Genomic DNA, 21,262 nt, shown 5'->3' with positions numbered 1-21,262 from the left:
TTAGAAAATTTGTATAGAGACTTTCTTGGACCTTTACCTATATTCTCGCTTCGCTTAAATGTTCCATGTCTCCATCCATACCTTCTCACATTTCACCCATATAATACCTTTATTTAGTGATTCCATATTGGGGTTTAAAGTTGGCAAAAAAGGAGGAATTCTTGCCATGATATATCAAGACAGCATTGTACTCAAAACTGCTGAAGAACTCGTTACTATACAAACAGTAAAGACTGAAAATGCACCAAAATTGTTGGCATGGCATCCTTTGAAACCTCTATTGGCAGTTTGTGGAGACGAAATAGAGTACACATCACATCCAAAGTGGGAACTATACAAGTTTGGTGGATCTAACGTTCAGGGTTCAGTCGCTAATTTGCAATTTGCGCAATTAGGTGACCTAATCGCACTTGTCACCCTCACTGATCAACTGCTACAAATTTGGGATTTTGACACACAATCTATTTTATACTCAACAAATGGTAATTTTAGCAGTCTACACTGACAATTTTTAGGTATGGGAGCCAAATTTTGTTCCGTTTCAGGATATGGAAATGCCTTTTACCTCGCAATGTTCAAAAATGATGGTATTTCCTTTGTGCATCCATAAACACTTACAGATTTTAAATGGACGAGTAAAAAGTTGATAATGAATGAAAATGACCAGCTTGAGGAGGCTTCAACTGCTCCAGTTTCTCCCTCAACGAAACGAGTTGTGGGCGATGAGGATTCATCATTTAAGAAACCAAAGAGACTCAAGCGTGTGAATCTGATTGACGATGAAGCCCAAGAAGAGCTTTTTTACGATGCAGCAGAAAAGGACATTAAGGAAGATGAAGAGGAAGGCGACGATGAGGAAGAAGAAATGTCCACTACACATGACGACTTTCATGTGAACAAGGCACCTGGAGATGACTTTGAATTTATGGATGTGGATTCATCCCTTTTGGATGAGATTGCCGTTATGAGAAAGAAGATTAGTCAACTAGAAAAGAAAATTTCTGGAACAAGCACAAGAGTTTTAATGCCTGGATCATGTCCACCTCCAAACGACCAAAACAGGCAATGGTGCCTATTTTGGGATGAAATAGGACAGATAACAAAACAAGGCGTAAACGAGGGTGGTAATCTACACATTTACATATTTTCTGGTCCATTGGCAGGATACATTAGAAAGCCAGACAAATACAACTGTCATACTGCAGCATTGACTTCCAATGCATTCATTGTTGGCTCAAACCTAATGAGTCAGGATACAACTTGTGGAATCGCAACATATTCTAATCTTAGCAACGGAGAGAGTTGGGAGAGAAGGTTCAAAGATGATTCGCTAGTTGCAGTTGCTGTGACTGAAAACTTTTCTGCAGTCCTTCTTAAAAGCTCCACACTTGCCATTTTCACTCTAGGTGGTTCTCTGATCTCTGCCTTTAGAGTAAAGGGCGAACCTATATCCCTTGCAGCACAAGGGAATCTTTTACTTGTTGTCTCAGGGCTTAATGGATCAAATGTCTATTCTGCACGTCTAATATGGGTGAATGGACTCAGAGGACTGGCAAGAAATGGTGTTTCTAGGATAGTAAATGTTCATAATGAAGATTTTACTACGGGAGGCCCAATAACACACATTGGACTTTCGAATTACACACCATGGATTGTGGATTCTCAGGGTGACCTATTACTCCTCTTGCCTGTAACGTCCAGCTTTACAAAGCTGTGTGGAATATCGCTGGAATGGGTACCCACAATCAACATTAAGAAAATTGGAAGTAGCGATGATTCAAAGACTGAATCGCGTGTTTTCCCTCTTTATATCAGCAACTTACAGCTTTGCTATATAAAACTTCGCGAGGGTCAAAAGTATCCAGAATCAGCGCAGGCTATAAACTTTATGGGTTATACCTTGCACAGGGCGTTTCTGAGACTAGAAATGTGTAGTAGTGCTTATCTTCCCTTTAGCAAATACTCATCCATGCTCAGCAGAGATCCACTACTAAAGGAGATACAAACAGATGGCCAAAACCAGGACATGCAGGTCGTTTCTGATATAGCTAACATACCATGGCAACAGTACGACGACATGAGGCATATGCAGGCACTGCTAAATGCCCAAGGAGAATATATATTGAAGCTGCAAAACATGTATAGATTTTGGATTAAAAATGCGGACAATTTACAAACGACCACAGTTACCTCCATGGTAAACTCTGAAAAGGCACACGATAAGTGGCTGCTGAGGGTTCTCAGAAAGACAAAAGATAAGAAACAGGATAATCCTGTAACCCGCGATGCTATACAGATGCTCAGAATGCCAAAATGCCTCGATGCTGCAAAAAGTATACTCGCTGACCAAATCGACTTTAGGCAAAGGTATCTTTCCATTTGTATATTATACCATCACTTAGGCAAGTTCTTCAAGACTCACTCATGTTGTTGGCACAAACTGACATTAGTAAAAATAAAGTTTAATGTGTTATACTTTGCGATTAATATTCCCAAAGAACTTCTGGTTTTAAATGACGTGGGTTATGGCGTTTGAGATATTTTTTATAAAACTCCTTTGGATCTCTATTAGCGGCCCTTTTCATCAGTCGTTCACGTCTAGTCTTGCAGCGATCCTCAGGATTTAGTGGTACACCTCTCTCCCTAAATCTCCTCCTCTTTGACGAGTGTTTTGTTCTATAGTAGGGGGTGTAAATATCATAGGGAGTTTTTCTATTCTTTTTATCAATTCTGGAATAGTATTCACCGTGTACCTTGAAACCATCTCTCTTTACCATGAAATGTTTTCCATCGCCAAGGTCCACCTTTATATTTTCTGGATAATATGATAGCAGTTCCTTGGAGCTCACAGCCATAAAATCCCCTAGTGCCTGCATCAGTCGTTCCCTATCATAAACCGACCGTTCTTCGGACCCTGTAGTATCTGTTTCACCTTTTTTGATGGCTTCTAGCTTCCTTAAAATCCTCTTTTCTCTTGCACGTTTTCCGTGGTATGCAAGAAAGCGATTCATATAGTAAATATATCTTGGGTCATCCTTGTAATGCTCATGTACGTATGGCAGAATATGAAAGAAACTCTCCAACTTGCTAAAGCGAAATTCGTTCCTCCCACGGGTAAAATCAATGTACCTACTGGCAGGTCCTTTCGGAACTTTTTTTCTAGATGCATACCAAAAGAAACGCAATTTATTATCCTTTTTGTAATGTGCAAAAATGTTACGCTTGCATGGCTCCTTGGTGGCTAAATCAATATCGTATTTAAAATTCGGGTTGTCTGGATCATTCTCGTAGAGGAATTTGTGGATCACGTAGTAAGGGTCCTTGTCTTTCCTCATGTCCTGGTATATTTGAGCCTTTTTTTTACCCTTTCTTTCGACTCTATCTGGGTTGTATCTGTAGCCAAAGGTAACCTTCCTGCTCATTTCTACGCCGAGATTCCATCTTCCTGCCGATCTGACTCCAATGTAGCCCTGGTATGCAGCAGGCCACTGACCTTTAAAACCTACAGAATCATTGATATGGGTCGGGGTAAATGGAAGAAAAGAACGGGTATCCAGAGTAGACTCGCAGTGCTACACTGGAAGGCTGGCAAAAGGCATTAAAGTAAAAATGTGTAGACCTACCTGGAAGAATGGCGCTGCGAGAGGCTGTCGCGATAAAAATGAGCGAATAAATCGCAAAAGGCGTAAACTTGAGTGAGTTTACATGAGATTCAAGTCTCATTAATGCGTTTGCATTTTTCTAAACTGACCTTTGGGGGCCCTTTACCCAAGATACGACCATCGCGTCTAATCCCAACTTTTTCAGTGGAAATTTCAACCCTGACCAAAGAAAATTCTCAGGGCCCGCCTCAAAGATGCCAATCACTTTGTATTTTCAATCGATGGGCTCGTTTACCGTGGCGCCTTTGACTTCTTTGGTCCGGGCCCATTATCATTCATGCAGTACCAATTATGATGATTAAAGTCCATACACCTCCATTTTAATGTAGTTGCTCGCACTATGCCCTTTGTTCATGTTAGAATTTTGTGTTTCTCAGGAGGGCAAGGACTCTATCTGTCCCTAGCTCTCTCTTCTTGCCACCATTTGGCCTACTATTTGACCTCTTTATTCACCCGTCCATTTATAGTTTTGTTATCGCAGAATGAACCTGAGTATCTTGTGTATTCTTCTTTGGCAGCGTGTATGTAGCCACCATAACACATTTCCGGATCTTATTCCAATCGACTTGGACGTCCGTTCCTATATGCATGCACCGCAAATTGCAGTCACACGGGTTGATAGTGAATATAAAACCTGCCTCTTTGATATTGAGGAGGAACACCAAAGTAAATACAAAATTGGAAACGTATGGGATGGAGTATTCAAAGTGTATGATGACTCTGATATTATACTAACTAGGAACATATTCTACATCTTTATACCATTTATCAGGAGTTACATACAAATCAACAGCAGGTATCTGCATTCAAGTGGTAAAATCACAATGGAAACCGTTGAATTTGTAAAACATGCCACGGAAGAACATTACGTGGAACTCATAAGGGAACCAGTAACATTTGATCTCGCTCAACTTCCATTGGCTCCATTGGTTATTATATTAAAGGAAATTAACGGATACAAGGAATTTGTAGTTGACGAATTTTTTAAAATGGACATGTTCATCGGAGCTGTCATTAATGGACACGCAGTAATAGACAACAGAGTACATGGAGTAATTTATAAAATTGTACGGCTAGAAATAATCAGCCCAGAAAAACATAAAGTTACCGTCAAAACACTCACAAAACATGGAGTTGAATATCTCGATGAATTCGAATCCACACGGTGCGGGAATGCGTTCAACTATTTGCAAACGTTACATGAAGAAAGTAGCACATTTTAAAACAGCTAGCCTGTGGCTCGTAAAGTTTTAAAATTCTAATTCCTATACTACATACTCTTTTATGTGCCCACATAACGAATGATTCCTTCACAATATGGATAGATATCCAGCATCGTAAATCTAAAATCAAAGCCCAGTAAATTTATGAGTAAAAACCAATTCACATCGCTTTAAAGATAAACCGGAATATAAAAATACTCGTAGAATTGGAAAGTAATAGAAGATGATCCACTATTATTCGCAAGGAAACGTGCCTATACTTTGAGCGTGTTCAAAAAATTTTACTCTATAGTCACCCTGAATTCCATCACCAAATGGTAGAGGAAAAAATTATATGAGGGATCACAAAGTTTAAGGTCCAGGATCGTCTTTATCCTGATATAAACAGTCTCGCTCCATGTTCAACCATGTTACTTCCTACAAACAACTGTCTTTTATTAGTTATTCAACGCAGACATTTGATCCAGCCAAGTAGTCAGCCATTCAAAATTCAAAATTGTTGTGAAGTAAACGGCTCACTAGGAGCTATTGTTATGGTAAATAGCCACAAAATCTTTATTCTCTGTAACAATCTATATTCTATTCACCATTTCTGTAAACAAACCAAACTAGTATAAATCTTTAACAATGCATGCACATGTATGCTCAGTTTATTTCCATCTAATTCCACTATTCTTGTCCGTATTTGCTCATAAAACTGACGGAGCAAGGCAAAGCCAAATTAAGATGAGCAAAACCCTAAACCTGCTGGACATGTGGAACAATTTTCTCTTTATAGATGAATATAAACCTGAAGTGAATGTATCATGCTATAGTATAAACCGAGGTTTTGATCACATCTTCAAAATAGGCAAGGTAATGGAGGGGAACCGGTTAATCGTCGGTGATGAACCATTTCTGTACCATCGTTCTGTGAATGTTATTGATGATTTATATGGTAAATACGTATGGATAAACAATATACTATTAGAGGATGGTTCATTCAAGTGTAATACAATAGGATTTAAGAAAGAAAACGACACATGCATTAGACTGGTTAGGAAAGTAATTGACTTTGACGTTAACGAAGTTCCAGAAATGCCATTGGAAATGGAGATGAAGAACTTTTTAGAATCAAAAAAGCAAGTTTACTCGGTAAAGAGGTCGCTTGTGAGATCACCAGTTATAGGTACAATTTACTGTGGCGAATACATTATGCACGATGACAGATGCGGGATTCTAGAAAAAAGCATAATCATTGATCGATCCAAACACGGAAACCTAATTGTGACCATAAACGAAGAAAATAATGACTGGACAACAAATAGCGCAAGCTACGAATTTATTCCCCAAGAAAATGGTATACCATTTGTTGCTGTGCAGGATATCTAGAACATTCACAAAGTTTGATACAAGGTGGTCATCATTAATGGTATATACAAATAAGTATGGTAGGCTCTTTGGATAAATTTTGGTTCTTTTTTTATCCATGACCCTTGTGCATGTAATTAAGTTTGCCATTGTTGTATACCTGAAGTAAAGCGGATCAGATTCATATTCCAAAAACATTTCAAAGGAACTGTAAATATCCCATGAATCCTGGAAGAAATCTTCTTTTGTAGGCGAAACACTTGCAAAAATCTCAAACAACTTCTTTCCTGCTTGTGCATATATAGTTAAAGATGTTCAAAAGATGGATTCAATCCAAGATCAGTTTCCGTTTTAACTAATAAACCTGGAGCTTCTGAGCGTCCATTTAATGCCTTTTTAAGTTACTTGCTATTTGGGATACCATTATTGATGTTCCAATGTTATTTGTGAACATTTGTTAGATTTTAACTTCTGATTACCAGACAACTTGCCAACACAAATAATTATTCTTACTGGTACCTCTACGTACAGAAATTGTGAATTCTAAAACAGTTGAAATGATAATGCCAACATGGCACAACAGTGAAATTAAAATGTTGTTCCTTAAAATAAACATTTACTGCATTAATTTTGTCCTAAAATACAGTCCTCTATAATCTTGGAGAGTGACCCAGTATCTACGATATCCTCAGTCTTGCAGGTCCTAATGAGAGAACCTTTGTGAAAAACCCAGACTGAGGTGCACAAACGCAAAACACCTGCGTCGTGTGCTGCAATAAATGTTGTACAATGTTGAAAGTGTGCCCTTATAATTTCATAAATGGGAATATCAACCGTCTTGAATGTTCCGACCTCATCCTCTGGAGGTTCATCAACCAAGAGTATCTTGTAAAATTCTCTATAAAGCACCAGTCTTGCTACTGATAACATACGTAGCTGTGAGTTTGAAAGTACCGATCCATAGTCAACGTTGACACTGTCTGCGGAAGGCGAGTCGTGCGGTTTCAGGGTAGGTCCATAATAAGCTCTCTTTAAATGCCTTGGTAGATCCTTGTGGTAATGGTCAGGTATAATGACTGTGTCAAGGCCCTTGCCACCCGGGAGATTCTCGACAAACGTGAGTAAACCACAAATCTCCAAGGCTGCTTCAATGTCAGCGTCATCAAATAACATTCTAGGGTCAATGAATCTGCGAACAGTCCACCCCCTGAATACAAATGGCAGTTGAGGTAGTACTCCAATGATCTGTCTAGTCACATTCTTTGGCATATCATTCAAGTCGCAGCCATCAAGCAAAACAGAACCTTCCCTATGCTCTGCCAGATTCTGAAGTACTGACAATAGGGTAGACTTTCCTGCTCCAGTTCTGCCAATGACTCCAATAATATCAGATGTATTAGCAGAACAGGTAACATTCTTTAAAATAGGGAATCGCGTTCCATCCTTGCAGGAGGTAATGTAGACATTAACATCCTTTAGCTGTACTCTGACTTGACCTGGAACTGCATACTTGGAAATGTCAAGTATATTAACATGGTGGTTGAAAAAGAGCATCTTGAGACTAGTACATCTAGCAGCTCTTCTATCAGCATGCTCACTACGTCGCCTTCTACGAAGGGTCTCTTTTATATTATCATCTGCTATCTTATCATCTCCACTTGACGCAGAACGATTAACAATGACGTTGGTTTGGTGGATGTTCCTCTTTTTGTCAAATTTTAGTGGAGTATTTGGAGGGACAAAGTTCTTGAACCTTCTCATGGGAAGTTTACACAGTTGAAGATAATATGATATCTGAAGAAGGTTCGAGAGACTGTTGTTAATATTTAAGAACAATGAGTATGCCATAGCATAATAACCAATCTGTACGTTTATTCCAAAATATCTTGATCTAACAAGAGGGAATACGAGAATAAACAGAGCCAATGGTGCAAGAAAACACCTAGAGGTAATGCAAGTCCAAAACATAGCGGAATTGTTCATGTATGTACCCCTGACGTTATAATCCACGTGCTCAATCGTCATGTGAACCAATTTCCATTCACTCTTAAAACTACGGTATACGTACGAGCCAGAGATTGCGGATTCTATGATAGAATCAATTTGATTGTAAGCCTCCAAGCGTGAAAATCCTACATTCTTGCAGGACTTTACATAGAAATATACTACAGACCTCAGGATTATAAACCCAAGTAATATAGCGATTGGAGTGGACCATGGCATCATGAAGAATAGCGTCAACATCTGGACAGTCATTTCAATGGAAAGTACAAAAACGTCGTGAAGGTAGTAACTCAAGAAGCCGTCAATGGCAAGAATATCTATGTACAAGAATGTTTGTACACTGCTCAATGACTTTTTGATCTTTAGAACTGCAGAATTGTTGGTAAAAACAGAGTCGATACAATACTCGTGGATTCTCCTTGAAACGTTAACAGAAGCAGATGTCATAGCAACTACACGGAAGAAAGCTCCAATCATGACAGAAACTGATAGAATAATTATCCATCTCAGGGATCTATAGGAATATTCCCTAACGTCCTCTAGTGATACCCCTGTCTCTTCATTATTTTGCAAATATCCAGCAATTGAGTCAGATACTCCGGAAGTGATGATGAACTTTGTGCTGTCCAAACTTGAGAAGGTGAATGTAAGTATAAAGAAGAGCATAATGGGCCAACCAGCCGCACGGATGTAAACATCAACAGCTCTGAAGTTCTTGTTCTTTCCACGTTTAAAGTTGATCCTATCATATAACATCTGAACTGTTGGAGAGTTGGCATATCTAGATTTTGTCAACCTCATTCGTCCAAGTTTGGTAAAATCATCAGAACTACACCTTCTAAGAATATCACGTGATACAGGCGGAAGCTTTACTCTATCAAAAGAAGGCTTCGGAGGCTCAAGATGACCAACTTCATGCTCTATCAAAGACTTGAGTTTGTTCTCATGCACAAGACCCTTGTTCTCCAGAAAATATATTGGAGCATCCGGGAATGACTCCGATGACTCAGCTGATACACAAGCATCTAATATACGCTTGGAAATCGTGACAATAGTAGCAACATCGTCCTTGGCCAATAGTCCATCATTAACATTAAAGAGATTCTTGAAGATTGTCTTCGCCACGAATGGATCCAAGCTAGTGAAACAGTCATCAAGGACTACAAGGAGGGAATGGTCAGATCCGTTCTCTCTATTAGCCTCGCTAAAGATGAGATAGGCATAAATGGCACGAGCAAGTCCAACTCTTACTCTCTGACCTCCACTGAGGGAATAACCATGTTCAGAGATCTTACGCAGGTCACCTCCTTCCCAAGTGGAAATGTCATGTTCAAGTTCAATAGCCTTCAGAACTGTGTTGTAGATATCCTCATCAAATCTGTGACCAAAGGTAATGTTAGACTTAATGGTACCCTTTTGTAGCCAGACATCCTGAGAGGCATAGAATATTGGCATGTTGGTAGATAGAGGCAGTGCAGCCATTGATCCTTCAACAAGAGTCATGTCACCAAGGATAGCCTTGATAAAGTTACTCTTACCAGAACCTTGAGCACCAGTAATGATGGCAAGGTCACCAGTATTGAGGACAAAGTCAAGGTTCCTAAGACAAGTAGTACCAGTATTGTCAAGAAGATCCTTTCTACTGTTGACCCAAGCAAAGGAGGCCTGCTTGAACATCACAACTAGGCCTTTTGGCAGTGTCTTGTTCTTATCAGGCAGTCCATCTGGCAGAGGAATATCCCCAGTAAACTTGTTATCAGGAATGTAAAAGTTTGGTGAACAAGTTCTCAAGAACAATTCAATTCTTTTGAATGCATTGATCCCGAATAGCATGAGTCTCAGGTACATGGGAACCATGTAGAGCGGGCCAATGATCTTCATAATAACAAATACGGATGCCAATAGCCCCGAAGGATTGATGATCTTGATATCAGTGGCTTCTCTGGCTTGTCCGACAAAATCATTTACGAGAACAATGATATTGATGCACATGATCGACGTCGTGAGAACCTTGTTTACTAGGGACAAGAAGAAGCGAACAAAGACAATTTTAAGTTCGTCATTCCTGGTTTCAGTGATAATATCGTGACCGATATCATCAAGAGCCATGGCTTCAATCAAGTGCAGCCCAGAGATTACCTCGCTTGATTTAGAAATTCTATGGTCTCTGATTCCGAGATACCACCTTAACATGAAACCATTCAAGATCTCAACAATGAACATGCAAACAACTAGAGAGAGTGAAATTATGAGGATAGTGAGTGCTTTAACATTAAACTGACTACTCATTAAGATGATTCCATAGGTAAGTGATGTCAAGAAATCAATAAACCCAGGAATAGCCTCAATGAAAAACGGAAGAAAGTGTGAGTCATTTAGAATCAGGGCATACATTTTGGGGGTTACTTCATTGTTCTTGTAACGCCTTGCTGGGCACAAGAGTGGATTGTCTGTGCATTTATCCTCTCCAGAGCAACTGTGAATGATGCTCTTGCAAGCGTCAGGATTGTCAGAGAGATGCCCAAACAGACTCCTTCTATAACAGAGTCCATGTTGGAATATTGTAATACGGATAGAAGAGTCCATTATAATGGAAAGTCTTTGCAAATAGTAATTGATATGATCCATACCAAGCTCCTTTATTAACTCAATTAAGACGATAGAGATGGTAAGAGACAACAGCGCTACAAAATTAAAGTCCCTTCTATAGAGTAACTCTAGTAATTTGTGCAGGAACACTGCTACACTCATACCAATAGCATTAACCACTACCACACCAACTAGAATAACAAGCAGCCTCTTCCAAAAAGTCAAAATTAGAGCCCTTAACAGAATGTATCTTACAGGTTGCTTGACTTTCTTCTTCTCATCTTCACTTAAAGATTCATATACTTCCAGGCTTGCGATACCATCACTAATGTGTTTAGAAAGAATAGGCTGCCATATAAGAATCTGGTCAGCCAAGGGGAGAGGGTGAAGCATATAAGGATCTAGATACCTTTCTGCCGTTTCTTTAACCCACCTGTACATCCATAGCATAAAGACAAAGTTGAAGACGCCCTTGTCATCAAAGTAGCGAAACTTCTTTCCGTCTGGAGCAAGGGTCTTTTTCCTTGCCAGCTCCACCTCACTCTCCCAAAAGTGGTATTTATTCTCCAGAGTAACACGTTCTTCCTCCATTGTGATTACTAGATTCCACAAAGATACATTGCAATTTGGGGTGTTATCAGATCAATGTGTCCCTAAGGGATTTGTAATAGGGAAGCTTCTTCCTCCTCCTTCAAGAGGTTAAAGGGGTAATTCGGATGTGAACAACCCTTACGGTTAAAACAAAATTATCTTACGGATATACTGGAATATGGCGCCGATACTTGGGTGATTGGTCACTATCCCTACATGTGAATCATTCCCATGGGCATCTCCAGAAACCAAGCAGACTCAAAAGTTTTGTGGCACTATTTAAGATTCTCAATTACACTATGGGAATGTGCAAATATGGTAGTGAATACAGCTCTGTGTCTAGTATGATGAATATTAATATCATGTCTAAGAGTTGCTACTTTCTCAGTCTTTTGTTCTCATAAATGTCAATGAAGTAGTTGAAAGACCTAACTTATGTGTCTAGCATGATGAACGTCTCGATATACATAGGCTTCTCCACTAGTCATACGGCTTATATATAGTCCCTAAGAAGACTCTTACATACCATCAACCCTCAATGTAGCTTTAGTATTCCATGGACTCCTGGATGTCTAATCGTTATTCCTCCAGCAATAGGCGGTAGTACATGCTCCTATATGACCCTTGCTTGATGTGCTATAGGTCAACAGTCTACTTGCCCTCCAGTTGGATGCAGAAGAGGGGTGTCTCTTCAGGTCTTGAGAAGCCAAGAAGAAGAGCGGTGGCTAGTACCTCCACAGGAATGTCCTAATACTCTGAAATCTCTTCCAGTGACACTTTTATACGCCACGTTTGTAAATCTTAGTCTCTGTGGCGCTAAAGTCCTTCTTCCGGCTACTGCCTAAAATGTGTAAGGTGTCTCCTGCCTAATTCCTCATTTCATGGATCCTACAACATCCTCATCCATTTATTATACTGACTGAATGTTGTGAACAGAAAAGTAGTAGGTCTGAGAAGAAAATTCCCCTGGCTGAGAAAATAATGGGAGTAAGTGGTGATAATTATCCCGACTTGCGATATCGCCTGGCAAAGAGACCAAACTGCGAGAGTAAATAGAATCTACTTTGAATACTCAACTATAGACTAACTTATCCATGGAAGAACATGAAAACTAAAAGGGTTAAATGTATAGATGTTATTGTGTGCTATGGTTTGATTCCTTGGAAGACCACTGCATTTTGTGTTTACAGAGATATACAGATATATTAACAAAACATTTGGATAATCTTATATACAGGAGTTATTTTAGCCTGTGGAATCTATTCATTAGTCTCGTTGTGACGCTTTTTTCTGGGTTCCTGCGTAGCATGATACCCTCACGAATGACAATAGCTGCGAGAATGACTCCCAGTACTGCCCCAACTATTATGCTAACAGTAGAAGACGAAGTATTTTGAGAAATAGAGGTGGTAGGAGTGGAGGATTGAGTTTTAACTGTGTCTGTCTCTGATCCTGTATTTCCCGGGCCTTCTTCATGGGCATGTGAAGTAGTTTCATTATGTACTGCATTAGGCCTTATCTTTTGGAGGAGGGCTAATATTTCATCTTTGCGACCATCATCTTCAGGGGTACCTTCAGAAACTACTTCCCATTTATTCTTCTCATTAGGTTTCTTCTGATACCACTTTTTGCCTCCGGAAGGAATATAAATTAAGGTAGGGTTTGGGTTTTCAGGAGGATAATGAAATACTGTGACAGCTCTAACATCCTTGGTAGAATCTATTCCTTCCTGTGTACTACTTCCTGCTACTAATTTACCAATACAATCTGAATCACTTACTGCATGAGTAAACTTTTTATAACCATTTTCATCAGTGGAGTGTAGAATGATCTTGGGTCTGTTGCAGGAGGAGCACTGGTAATAATTATCAATTTGCATAATGTTGATTATATGGGCCTTATTACGCATGCAGTTCTGCATGTCAAGTGCAATATTTATGTTTGATTGGCTTCCACCGTAGTATAACCATTTCCCCCCTCAAATTTGAAGTACATTGAACCAGTAGACTTTAGCTCAAGAAGGATCTTGTTATTCTCCTTATCTCCACTCCAAGTATAGAAGTGAGCACTAGTATAGCAAGTATATAAATCGCTTGAAATTAACGGATAAAGACTGGAACCTTTACCAACAGTGTTCAGTATCCGAATAGATCCACCAGTTGGAGTATGATCGAACTTTTTGTAAACAGTCTGAACACATTTGGGTTCTGAAACTTTTATTTCAATATTTGGATGTGTAAATGGAGATGTTTTTGTTCCATTAGAGTAGTATGTACTTCTAGTTTCCGCATCTACATTTAAAAGTACTAAATGTGTAGCTTTATTTATTTCTGAAAGTTTATTTTTGAGGGCATCATCGCTAGTAATATCTGTCTTTCCCCAATTGGTTGAGTCTGCGGAATGATCCTTAGTAAAATATTCATAGCTAGTTTTATCCTTTGTAATACCAACTATAAATGGAAAGGCGTTGTTTCTGTCATGCTCCAAATAGTAGACAGTAACTTCTATGCAGTTTTGGTCTTTCAGATCAAATCCATTTTGGTCCTTATTACCGTACCTTATAGTTCCAACAACGCAATCACCAGTAAGCGTATGGACATATTTTTTGTAACCTTTATCAGGCTGATGATCAATTTTGTGAAGTGTGATTTTATGCTGGGTGTTTCCATATTTGTACTGCCCAGTATTCTCGGTTTTCCCGATATCTACAACCACGGAAGTTTTTGTTGTTGTTCCAGTTACCATATTTTACTTCTATTTATGCTATAAGCATTAAGCGTCTATAAGTTTATTCACAGTTTATGAGTCCTAAAGTTGGAGGATGTGTAATGTTGTCCAAAAAGACATGGGGGTTTTTGCATGCAGGATGTCACAAAATTCAACGAAATACAAATTTGATGATTCTCACCACAACTGTTCCCTAGCCTATCTAATGTTTTGGAGCTTTGCAGTACCGTGGATGATGTATCTACTAAGTTGACGGAATGTGCAATGCTTTCAGCAAGACACTGAGGGGATTTTGTCTAAAGCTATTTAAAGAGGTTATATGGTCTCATGTTCTGACTTTTAACAGTGCAATGTATTACAAAAAACGCTAGTTTATAATCTACAACAATTTCCGTTGTATCTGCCTTTCACGTTTAATTAGCATGAACAGGCACGCATTCCTAAAACTGCCGTATTTTACTCCTAAATTTTCCTGAATAGAAACTACAATCCTCTAGTATATATGAATGTATTGTTAATGGTGCATTCACATAGTTGGAAATTATAAGTGTCCAATTCTATGTGAACGGAGCAATTGGTGGGATGTATTTGGAGCTCCTACAATTCCCCTGGATACCATTTGTGGAATCTTTAAAGACTGGTTTAAGTCACTAGGAATATGAGGCCAGTTGATGGTTTTTTAAATACCATGAGTTTAACATTGTATCGGAATAGAAATGGAAAGGTAAAGGAACTGAAGGGAGGAGTCTTCACTTTACAACAACAGTTCATGCCCACTACAATTGTCATGTGGTTGGGTTAATATACTAACATAGTTATTAAATGCTTAAATTTCTATAAATATACCAACTAGATATAAATATAAAGCCAGCGACTGCAGCTGCATGCACTCCAGGACATAACCTATACCACCACACGCTGGAACATAAAATGACTCCAGACACATTTAAATGCAGTTAATAACTGAATAATTGTCTAAGATTTAATTTATACTGCAGTATATTCCAAAGACTTTGCAAAATGAAAGCAATCGCATTTTTCTTTACAACTCTAATAATTCTTGCATTTACCAATTATGCAATAGCAACAAACGACGAAGAGGATAAAGGATCTAAAAATTTGTCAAAAGGGGAACATAAGAGCGGGAAAATGGCAAAAGACAGACTCACAGAAGTTTGTAAGGAGCTTGGACATTATTCAAAGGCGGTAGAAAACGAATTTAAAAAAGGGAACATATTGGCAGAAATGACAAGAGTTCTCATTGAATGGATCCAAGAATTTGATCTGTCTTCAAAGAGATCGTTTAAAGAGGAAATTAACGAAATGATACTCTTTGAACGCAACCTTTTGTCTGAAAAAGAAAGCATTTATACCGAAACCTTTACAATTTACAACGAAGGTTGTGCCTTATTGTTTGAGCTCAAAGAAATGTTAAAGAGTGATATAAATGATTTTATCAGTGAAGAGAAGGAGAATGAAACAACTATAATGATAGAAGCTCACAAGGATATACTGACAAAGTTGGAAGTGTATGAAGTGTTGTTTACAGAGTTTAGAAGTTTTGCAGGTTTAACCATGGAACTTGGACTAGAAATGCCGGGAGAAGAGGCAAATGGTAGTTTTGGTCCCCTTTCCAGAGGTTCAAAAGGACTCACTGATGAAGATTACATTTTTGATATGTTTCTAGGTTCACATGCTCTTCCGTCCTGTTCCAAGAAAGAACTCATTACAATGTCTGGAACCATACGCAGGCTTTTGATAAGAAAATTGATTGTTATCAAGATGATAAAGACAGATGTAATGGAATATCTCGAGAAGTCTAGAGCGATTTTCAAGGAATCTCGTTCCTTCATTGAGCACATGCCTAGACAGTACAAAACAGCGATAATACAAGAGGCATATGGAAAGTTGGTGCATAAAAATAACCAAGTGGAGATTTCCGGGAAGAATGTTTTGCCACATATTTTATCGGCTGAAGAAGACCTTGAAAAATTTAATGAAGATATCAATAATTGCTTACCTCAACTTTCTAGATTCTCTGAAAGCCAAATTATTAGCGGCAAAATACAAAAACTATGCATTGAAGCGTTCAAAAATTCTATTTTGACCCTAGAAGCAATTGGAGAGACAATGTCTGAATTGCTCTTGGACTCTTCAAAAATCACGTCTGCTGCGCAATTGGTCGAACACTACTTTAATTTTATAAAATTTTACTCAGAAGAAGCTGCTAAGGGGACTATAAATGGAGACTATGACGAATCATGCAAGGAAGGTGTAGATAGTGTGGACTCTGAGCTAAATTTTGGTTCATGTATACAAAAATCAAGTGATGCTAATGAGCCGCAAGATTGTCATTCTCCTAGTAAAGAGAGTTCTATAGACGTTGTAAAGGTAAGTAGAGAATTAAAATTTGATGATGAATGCAAGGGTAATGATGCAGATGATAAAATGGCCAATGAGAGCGATTCGAGGACAGAAAATGATGGAATGCTATCCTGTGACGTAAAGTCGGTTTTTATCATTCTAATTTCCCTATTGCACATGTAAATGAGCTGTTTGGTATTGCAACGAGTATGCGGGAGCGTGATTACAAAGTAGAGCATTTAAATTTGTTACATTTTTTTTACATGAAAACTCTAAATATTGGAGATTAGATGAACTGTCTATTTTATCATCATGTAAAAATGTATCACTGCGTGCAAATTTGAGATTTTAAAATAATACATATTTTGAGTAAATTGCCAGTTTCGCATACAAAATTCACACGCTGCATGGCATAAAATTAGAAACGTTATAAATGAGAAAATTAGATTTAACTTATTTCTTTCCTTAAAAAATTTTTATTTTGTATCAAATAAAATATCAAGAGATGGAATGGCGATATTTATCCATAAATATTCCTCTCTTTGCAACTATTGGCTGTATCACTACTACGCCATTTTTCGAAGAATATAACAATATTCATGAAATAAAAACAAGTTAAATAATAGATAAATAGACATAGACCTTTTTTTTTATAGATTTTTGTATTTTTTTGGACGATAAATCGTGAATGAATAATGACAATGACCAAAAGGTCCTTTCCTTTTCATTCCATCGCACTTGAAAATTTAATCCAATATTTAGGTTATGTGACCTTAAAATGGCTGATAGATTCGTAAACTTTCATTTTTATGCAGGGAAGCAGTTGTATATTTGCTAGCTGTACAGGAACTCATTACTTGTTGCTGTTCGCAAAAATTAGCTACTCGAAGCTTTATCATCTCATATTAACAATGAAGATTTATCGGATAATTTTAGTCTTATTAAACCATTTTACAAAATTTTTCGTCCCTAGTTATGCTTTAAACAAGACTCCTATAGCATTTGACATTTCGGATCCCCTCATAAGGGGAATAAAAAGATGCAGACACAATTCCATAAACGTATTATACTCTTATAAAATAGAATCTTGTATCTACAATTCGCATAAAATAGGTATTGTGAAAGATGAGAAGGAAATAATACTTAATGACGATAGCACAATTTGCTATCGGAATGTAACATACACCCGTAGAATGGACAATACAATCTACCTACAGATTTCTACAGTATATGAACCTGCTAAAGATATTAGAAGGTGCAAGATTATAGAGTTGATAAAGGTTAAACATGATCAATTTCGGACTATAAAGAGGGAGTATGTGGAACTTGATTTTGCTATTGTTCCAGAAATGTCAGGTTTTATTGACAGATTTTACGATCCTGTAACGAATTTAGAACATTATTTTATTTCTAATTTGTTCAGGGAGAACGTTTCTATAGGACTGGTAAGGTACGCAGGATCCACTATCGATGATAGAGTGGAAGGGGTGATTTGCAAGGAAGTATTTGTCTCCTCAGATGGAGATTCAAGAGAGTTTATAGTTATAGAAACGCTAGTTAACGATGGGTTTATCATAAGGACGCTTCACAGGTGGTTTGGGGTTACCAATGTACTTCTTTTTGTTAAAGAGGATAGGGTGGAATATGACATTGGAAGTCAGAAATGGCTCAATTGAGGCAAATTTTTGTGAATTTAGAGCATGAAATAATGATAACAGTTAAGAAATTTTTGTAATATATGGAGGATAAATTATCAATTTTACCTTTTCATTCTAGAATCCGCTAGATAATCAAGTTCTTTATCGTCTACAGGTTCTTGTTTAAAGAGTGGACGCTTTGGTATTGCACCTTGACTTTTTCTACTTGTCTTGTGTTCACCTGATGGATATCTAGATTCCCGTATCAAGGTTCTTGTCATTGCATTTTGTTCCTTTGATGTTTCCTTCTCTTTGCACCTTATGGGTTCTACTTTATCGCTCGGTTCCGGGGATGTTTTAACCTTTTGCCTTGTATAAGTTGGTATATGTGTTACCTGTGCATTGTGTGGTGAAGTCGTTCTTTTATCAACGCTTCCAGTCTCCAAATTATCACCACCTATTTTTTTGCATGCATTCGGTTCCACAGAAGATATGGTTTGTCCAGTATGCTCTGGTTTTTCATCTTCAAACTTGTTCCCTGTTTTGTAAGCATTCTTGAATGCTTCACGGTTGCTTAAAAATTCAATCATCCCATTAATAAGATCTTCTGTACAGTTTTCAACGATTGATTTTAACATTTTTCGGTCAAAGAAATTTGAAGCTGCGTAGAGGATAATTGCATCCCTTTCTAACGTCTTGTAATGATCGACAAATGAGTCCAATAAGCCACTTACTGAATTCCTATTTGATAAGGATTCTACAACTTTTTTTACAAATTTACATACATCTCCTTTTCTTGCAGTATTCAGCTGGGCCCTTTTGAAGAGTACACTGGCATCAAACAGCAAAAATATCATGGAAACCTTCTTTTGATAATCCACAATCTTCTCGTACAGCTTGAGCAATTTAATGCGTGACGTTGCTCCAATAGCTTCAAAATAAATTGGTTTCTTTGAAAATGGCAATGAAATCACCGGAATTACCATCAAAGTCCTTACCATGTTGTAGTTTTTTTTGGAGAAGTAAAGGTTTATCTTCTCAAATCTTACCGTACACTTTTCAAAGAACCAGTTTATATCTCTACAGAAACACAGTATTTCATGAAGTTTTTTATTTAAAGCTTCTTGCAGATCCTGTACATATTCCTGTCCAAGAGTACGCATAATTCCGGGAGTTGCACTCATGAATGATAGCAAGATGCTCTTTTTAGATTCAATTTCCCTAATGTATAGTTCAATTTTCCTCATTTTCTCCTTATTTATAAGCATCTTCAACTTTTCATTTTCTACATGCATTGCAAAAAGCGATGCATCAATGTCTTTGCCATGACGTAATCCTTCTTCATCACAAACTGGTGAGTGTTTCCCTGAAAGAGAGAGAATATTGCAATCTAGAATTTCCTGTGTAACCACGAAATTCTTGAACAATCTGCTAATTTCATTATCGTCAATATGAGAAAAGTCCGGATCCTCGATTTCCCGGTAGAGCTTAATCTCCATGTCCCCATTCAATCGTCTAATTATCGAGAATTCATCCGTTTCAAATTTTTTATCAGTAAAATCCTCTAGCTCTTGGGACCCCTCCCTCGAAAGTTCTCTATGCAACGGAGTATCTTCCTCAGCTTGATGAGATTCTGCCTTTTCTCCCATGTGATACATTAACTCTGGCAAATTTATACATGCAGAATCTTCAACCTCTGTTTCTAACTCTTGTTGTTCTATAGCTTCAGGAAGATTGGGAGATGGAGTACGAGACTTTGTGGATGGGCTGGAGGTTCTTGCAGGAGAACTAATCTCCAGAACTTCTTTACCATTATCTCCATCATAATCAGTTTCAATAGACATTTGAGTAACGGAAGAGTCGCTGCTATAGTCAAAATCGAGCTCAGTGATTTCAGAAAGAGCAGTGTCGGATTCGGAGGGAGAAATTCTGTCGAGGTCATCATAGATTGCTACGACCTCTTGAACGTTTTGAGTCATTTGAGTCCCATCCAAAAGAGCATTTAAGTTTTTAGTTCTCAAAATTTTCTCTATTGCATCTAAATATTCGTCTATAATCTGTGAGAATCGTCCGATGGATTCGTACCGTTCCACAATTTTGTACTTGTTTCCTATTATTTCTTTAAGATCTGCAATCCATAAAAACGATATTCTAACCCATTCTCCGGCAACCATGTAGATTTTTTTCCTTTCAATATCTTCCAAGCCGCCAAACATTGCACTTTTCTGTTTAATCTCATTCATTGTCCTCTTCGCCATTTTATTCAACTTCTTGATAGTCCTAATGCTGTAACCCTGGATATTATTGTTTATATAGCGCAAAAGTTCCCTTTTTACGTTTATGGTTCTGTTCAAATATTTTATTTCCTCATTTATGGCATTAATGATCTTCTTAGATTTTCTTCTATATTCCTGAAAAAATGGATGTGATCCAGAGTTAGTTATCCTAATATCTATTATTGAGCGTCTTATAGTCTCGAATTTTGGCAGTGCTTGGTTTATTTTATCCTTCAACTCCCTAAAGTATTTCACAGCCTTTCTACAGCGATCCATGATATCACTGTGATACTTTATTTGCGCATCCGCAGTATATTTGTCATCCCTTCGAGTCAAAACTGGTATTTTGCTCTTTATAACCTCAACTATAAGTTTGTGTGTATAACGGCGTAAACTGCATGCACTATGTAAAGAGATTTCCCATTCATGTTTGGGGTAGTGAATGTGCTTGTCATAAAGATAAAAGTGAATAAAACAAACCTCTAATTTCTGGTACTGGCATTGGTGGACACTTTGACATTCTATAGTCATCTTCGTCCGACAAAGTTTCAGGAACAGAGTTGGGTATTTGTTCCTTGTCTTTTGTACAGTTCCCGAGCACAAAAAGCAAAATCAAAGCTGAGATGATTGTCTTTGGTCCCATCATTTTTATTACAAGAGAATTTATTCTGCAACTGTCTAACTTTCTGATTTTATGCGTTTGATCTTTTACTAAGAGTCTAGTGAATACGAACGATCTAAACTAGTTAATAGCTTGTGTGCATATTGTAAGGCTTGTTAGGTATATCCTATGGCTGTAAAATTTCTATTTCTCTGCTAATAGCTAGCTTTCCGCGAGG

At 37.9% G+C, this 21,262-nt stretch overlaps 10 protein-coding genes across 10 annotated transcripts; 5 read left to right on the top strand and 5 right to left on the bottom strand.

Annotated features, from left to right (window-relative positions):
- Positions 1 to 166: 166 nt before the first annotated feature.
- BEWA_017020 (hypothetical protein) lies at positions 167 to 2,466 on the top strand (the record flags this gene model as incomplete). Its single annotated transcript, XM_004831418.1, has 3 exons — positions 167 to 482; positions 621 to 2,367; positions 2,403 to 2,466. The coding sequence occupies 3 exons, from the start codon at positions 167 to 169 to the stop codon at positions 2,464 to 2,466; spliced, it is 2,127 nt and encodes a 708-aa protein (XP_004831475.1).
- A 17-nt stretch (positions 2,467 to 2,483) lies between these two features.
- On the bottom strand, positions 2,484 to 3,422 carry BEWA_017010 (conserved hypothetical protein; the record flags this gene model as incomplete). Its single annotated transcript, XM_004831417.1, has 1 exon — positions 2,484 to 3,422. One exon carries the CDS (start codon positions 3,420 to 3,422, stop codon positions 2,484 to 2,486), a length of 939 nt encoding a protein of 312 aa, XP_004831474.1.
- Positions 3,423 to 3,805: 383 nt separating this feature from the next.
- BEWA_017000 (hypothetical protein) lies at positions 3,806 to 4,885 on the top strand (the record flags this gene model as incomplete). The annotated part of the gene is made up of 1 exon (XM_004831416.1): positions 3,806 to 4,885. The coding sequence occupies exon 1, from the start codon at positions 4,145 to 4,147 to the stop codon at positions 4,883 to 4,885; it is 741 nt and encodes a 246-aa protein (XP_004831473.1). The 5' UTR covers positions 3,806 to 4,144.
- A 726-nt stretch (positions 4,886 to 5,611) lies between these two features.
- BEWA_016990 (hypothetical protein) lies at positions 5,612 to 6,256 on the top strand (the record flags this gene model as incomplete). The annotated part of the gene is made up of 1 exon (XM_004831415.1): positions 5,612 to 6,256. The coding sequence occupies one exon, from the start codon at positions 5,612 to 5,614 to the stop codon at positions 6,254 to 6,256; it is 645 nt and encodes a 214-aa protein (XP_004831472.1).
- A 603-nt stretch (positions 6,257 to 6,859) lies between these two features.
- On the bottom strand, positions 6,860 to 11,419 carry BEWA_016980 (ABC transporter, ATP-binding protein domain containing protein; the record flags this gene model as incomplete). The annotated part of the gene is made up of 1 exon (XM_004831414.1): positions 6,860 to 11,419. One exon carries the CDS (start codon positions 11,417 to 11,419, stop codon positions 6,860 to 6,862), a length of 4,560 nt encoding a protein of 1,519 aa, XP_004831471.1.
- A 1,240-nt stretch (positions 11,420 to 12,659) lies between these two features.
- BEWA_016970 (hypothetical protein) lies at positions 12,660 to 13,340 on the bottom strand (the record flags this gene model as incomplete). The annotated part of the gene is made up of 1 exon (XM_004831413.1): positions 12,660 to 13,340. The coding sequence occupies one exon, from the start codon at positions 13,338 to 13,340 to the stop codon at positions 12,660 to 12,662; it is 681 nt and encodes a 226-aa protein (XP_004831470.1).
- Positions 13,341 to 13,354: 14 nt separating this feature from the next.
- On the bottom strand, positions 13,355 to 14,164 carry BEWA_016960 (hypothetical protein; the record flags this gene model as incomplete). The annotated part of the gene is made up of 1 exon (XM_004831412.1): positions 13,355 to 14,164. One exon carries the CDS (start codon positions 14,162 to 14,164, stop codon positions 13,355 to 13,357), a length of 810 nt encoding a protein of 269 aa, XP_004831469.1.
- Positions 14,165 to 15,166: 1,002 nt separating this feature from the next.
- On the top strand, positions 15,167 to 16,693 carry BEWA_016950 (signal peptide containing protein; the record flags this gene model as incomplete). Its single annotated transcript, XM_004831411.1, has 1 exon — positions 15,167 to 16,693. One exon carries the CDS (start codon positions 15,167 to 15,169, stop codon positions 16,691 to 16,693), a length of 1,527 nt encoding a protein of 508 aa, XP_004831468.1.
- Positions 16,694 to 17,703: 1,010 nt separating this feature from the next.
- On the top strand, positions 17,704 to 18,186 carry BEWA_016940 (hypothetical protein; the record flags this gene model as incomplete). The annotated part of the gene is made up of 1 exon (XM_004831410.1): positions 17,704 to 18,186. One exon carries the CDS (start codon positions 17,704 to 17,706, stop codon positions 18,184 to 18,186), a length of 483 nt encoding a protein of 160 aa, XP_004831467.1.
- Positions 18,187 to 18,269: 83 nt separating this feature from the next.
- Positions 18,270 to 21,066, bottom strand: BEWA_016930 (hypothetical protein; the record flags this gene model as incomplete). The annotated part of the gene is made up of 2 exons (XM_004831409.1): positions 18,270 to 20,788; positions 20,904 to 21,066. The coding sequence occupies 2 exons, from the start codon at positions 21,064 to 21,066 to the stop codon at positions 18,270 to 18,272; spliced, it is 2,682 nt and encodes an 893-aa protein (XP_004831466.1).
- Positions 21,067 to 21,262: the final 196 nt, after the last annotated feature.

The sequence above is a fragment of the Theileria equi genome (genome assembly GCF_000342415.1).
Source record: "Theileria equi strain WA chromosome 4 map unlocalized gcontig_1105471998858, whole genome shotgun sequence".
Taxonomy (NCBI): Eukaryota; Apicomplexa; class Aconoidasida; order Piroplasmida; family Theileriidae; genus Theileria; species Theileria equi.
Note: the sequence above shows the minus strand (reverse complement) of the source record. Positions and strands in the feature narration are given on the sequence as shown.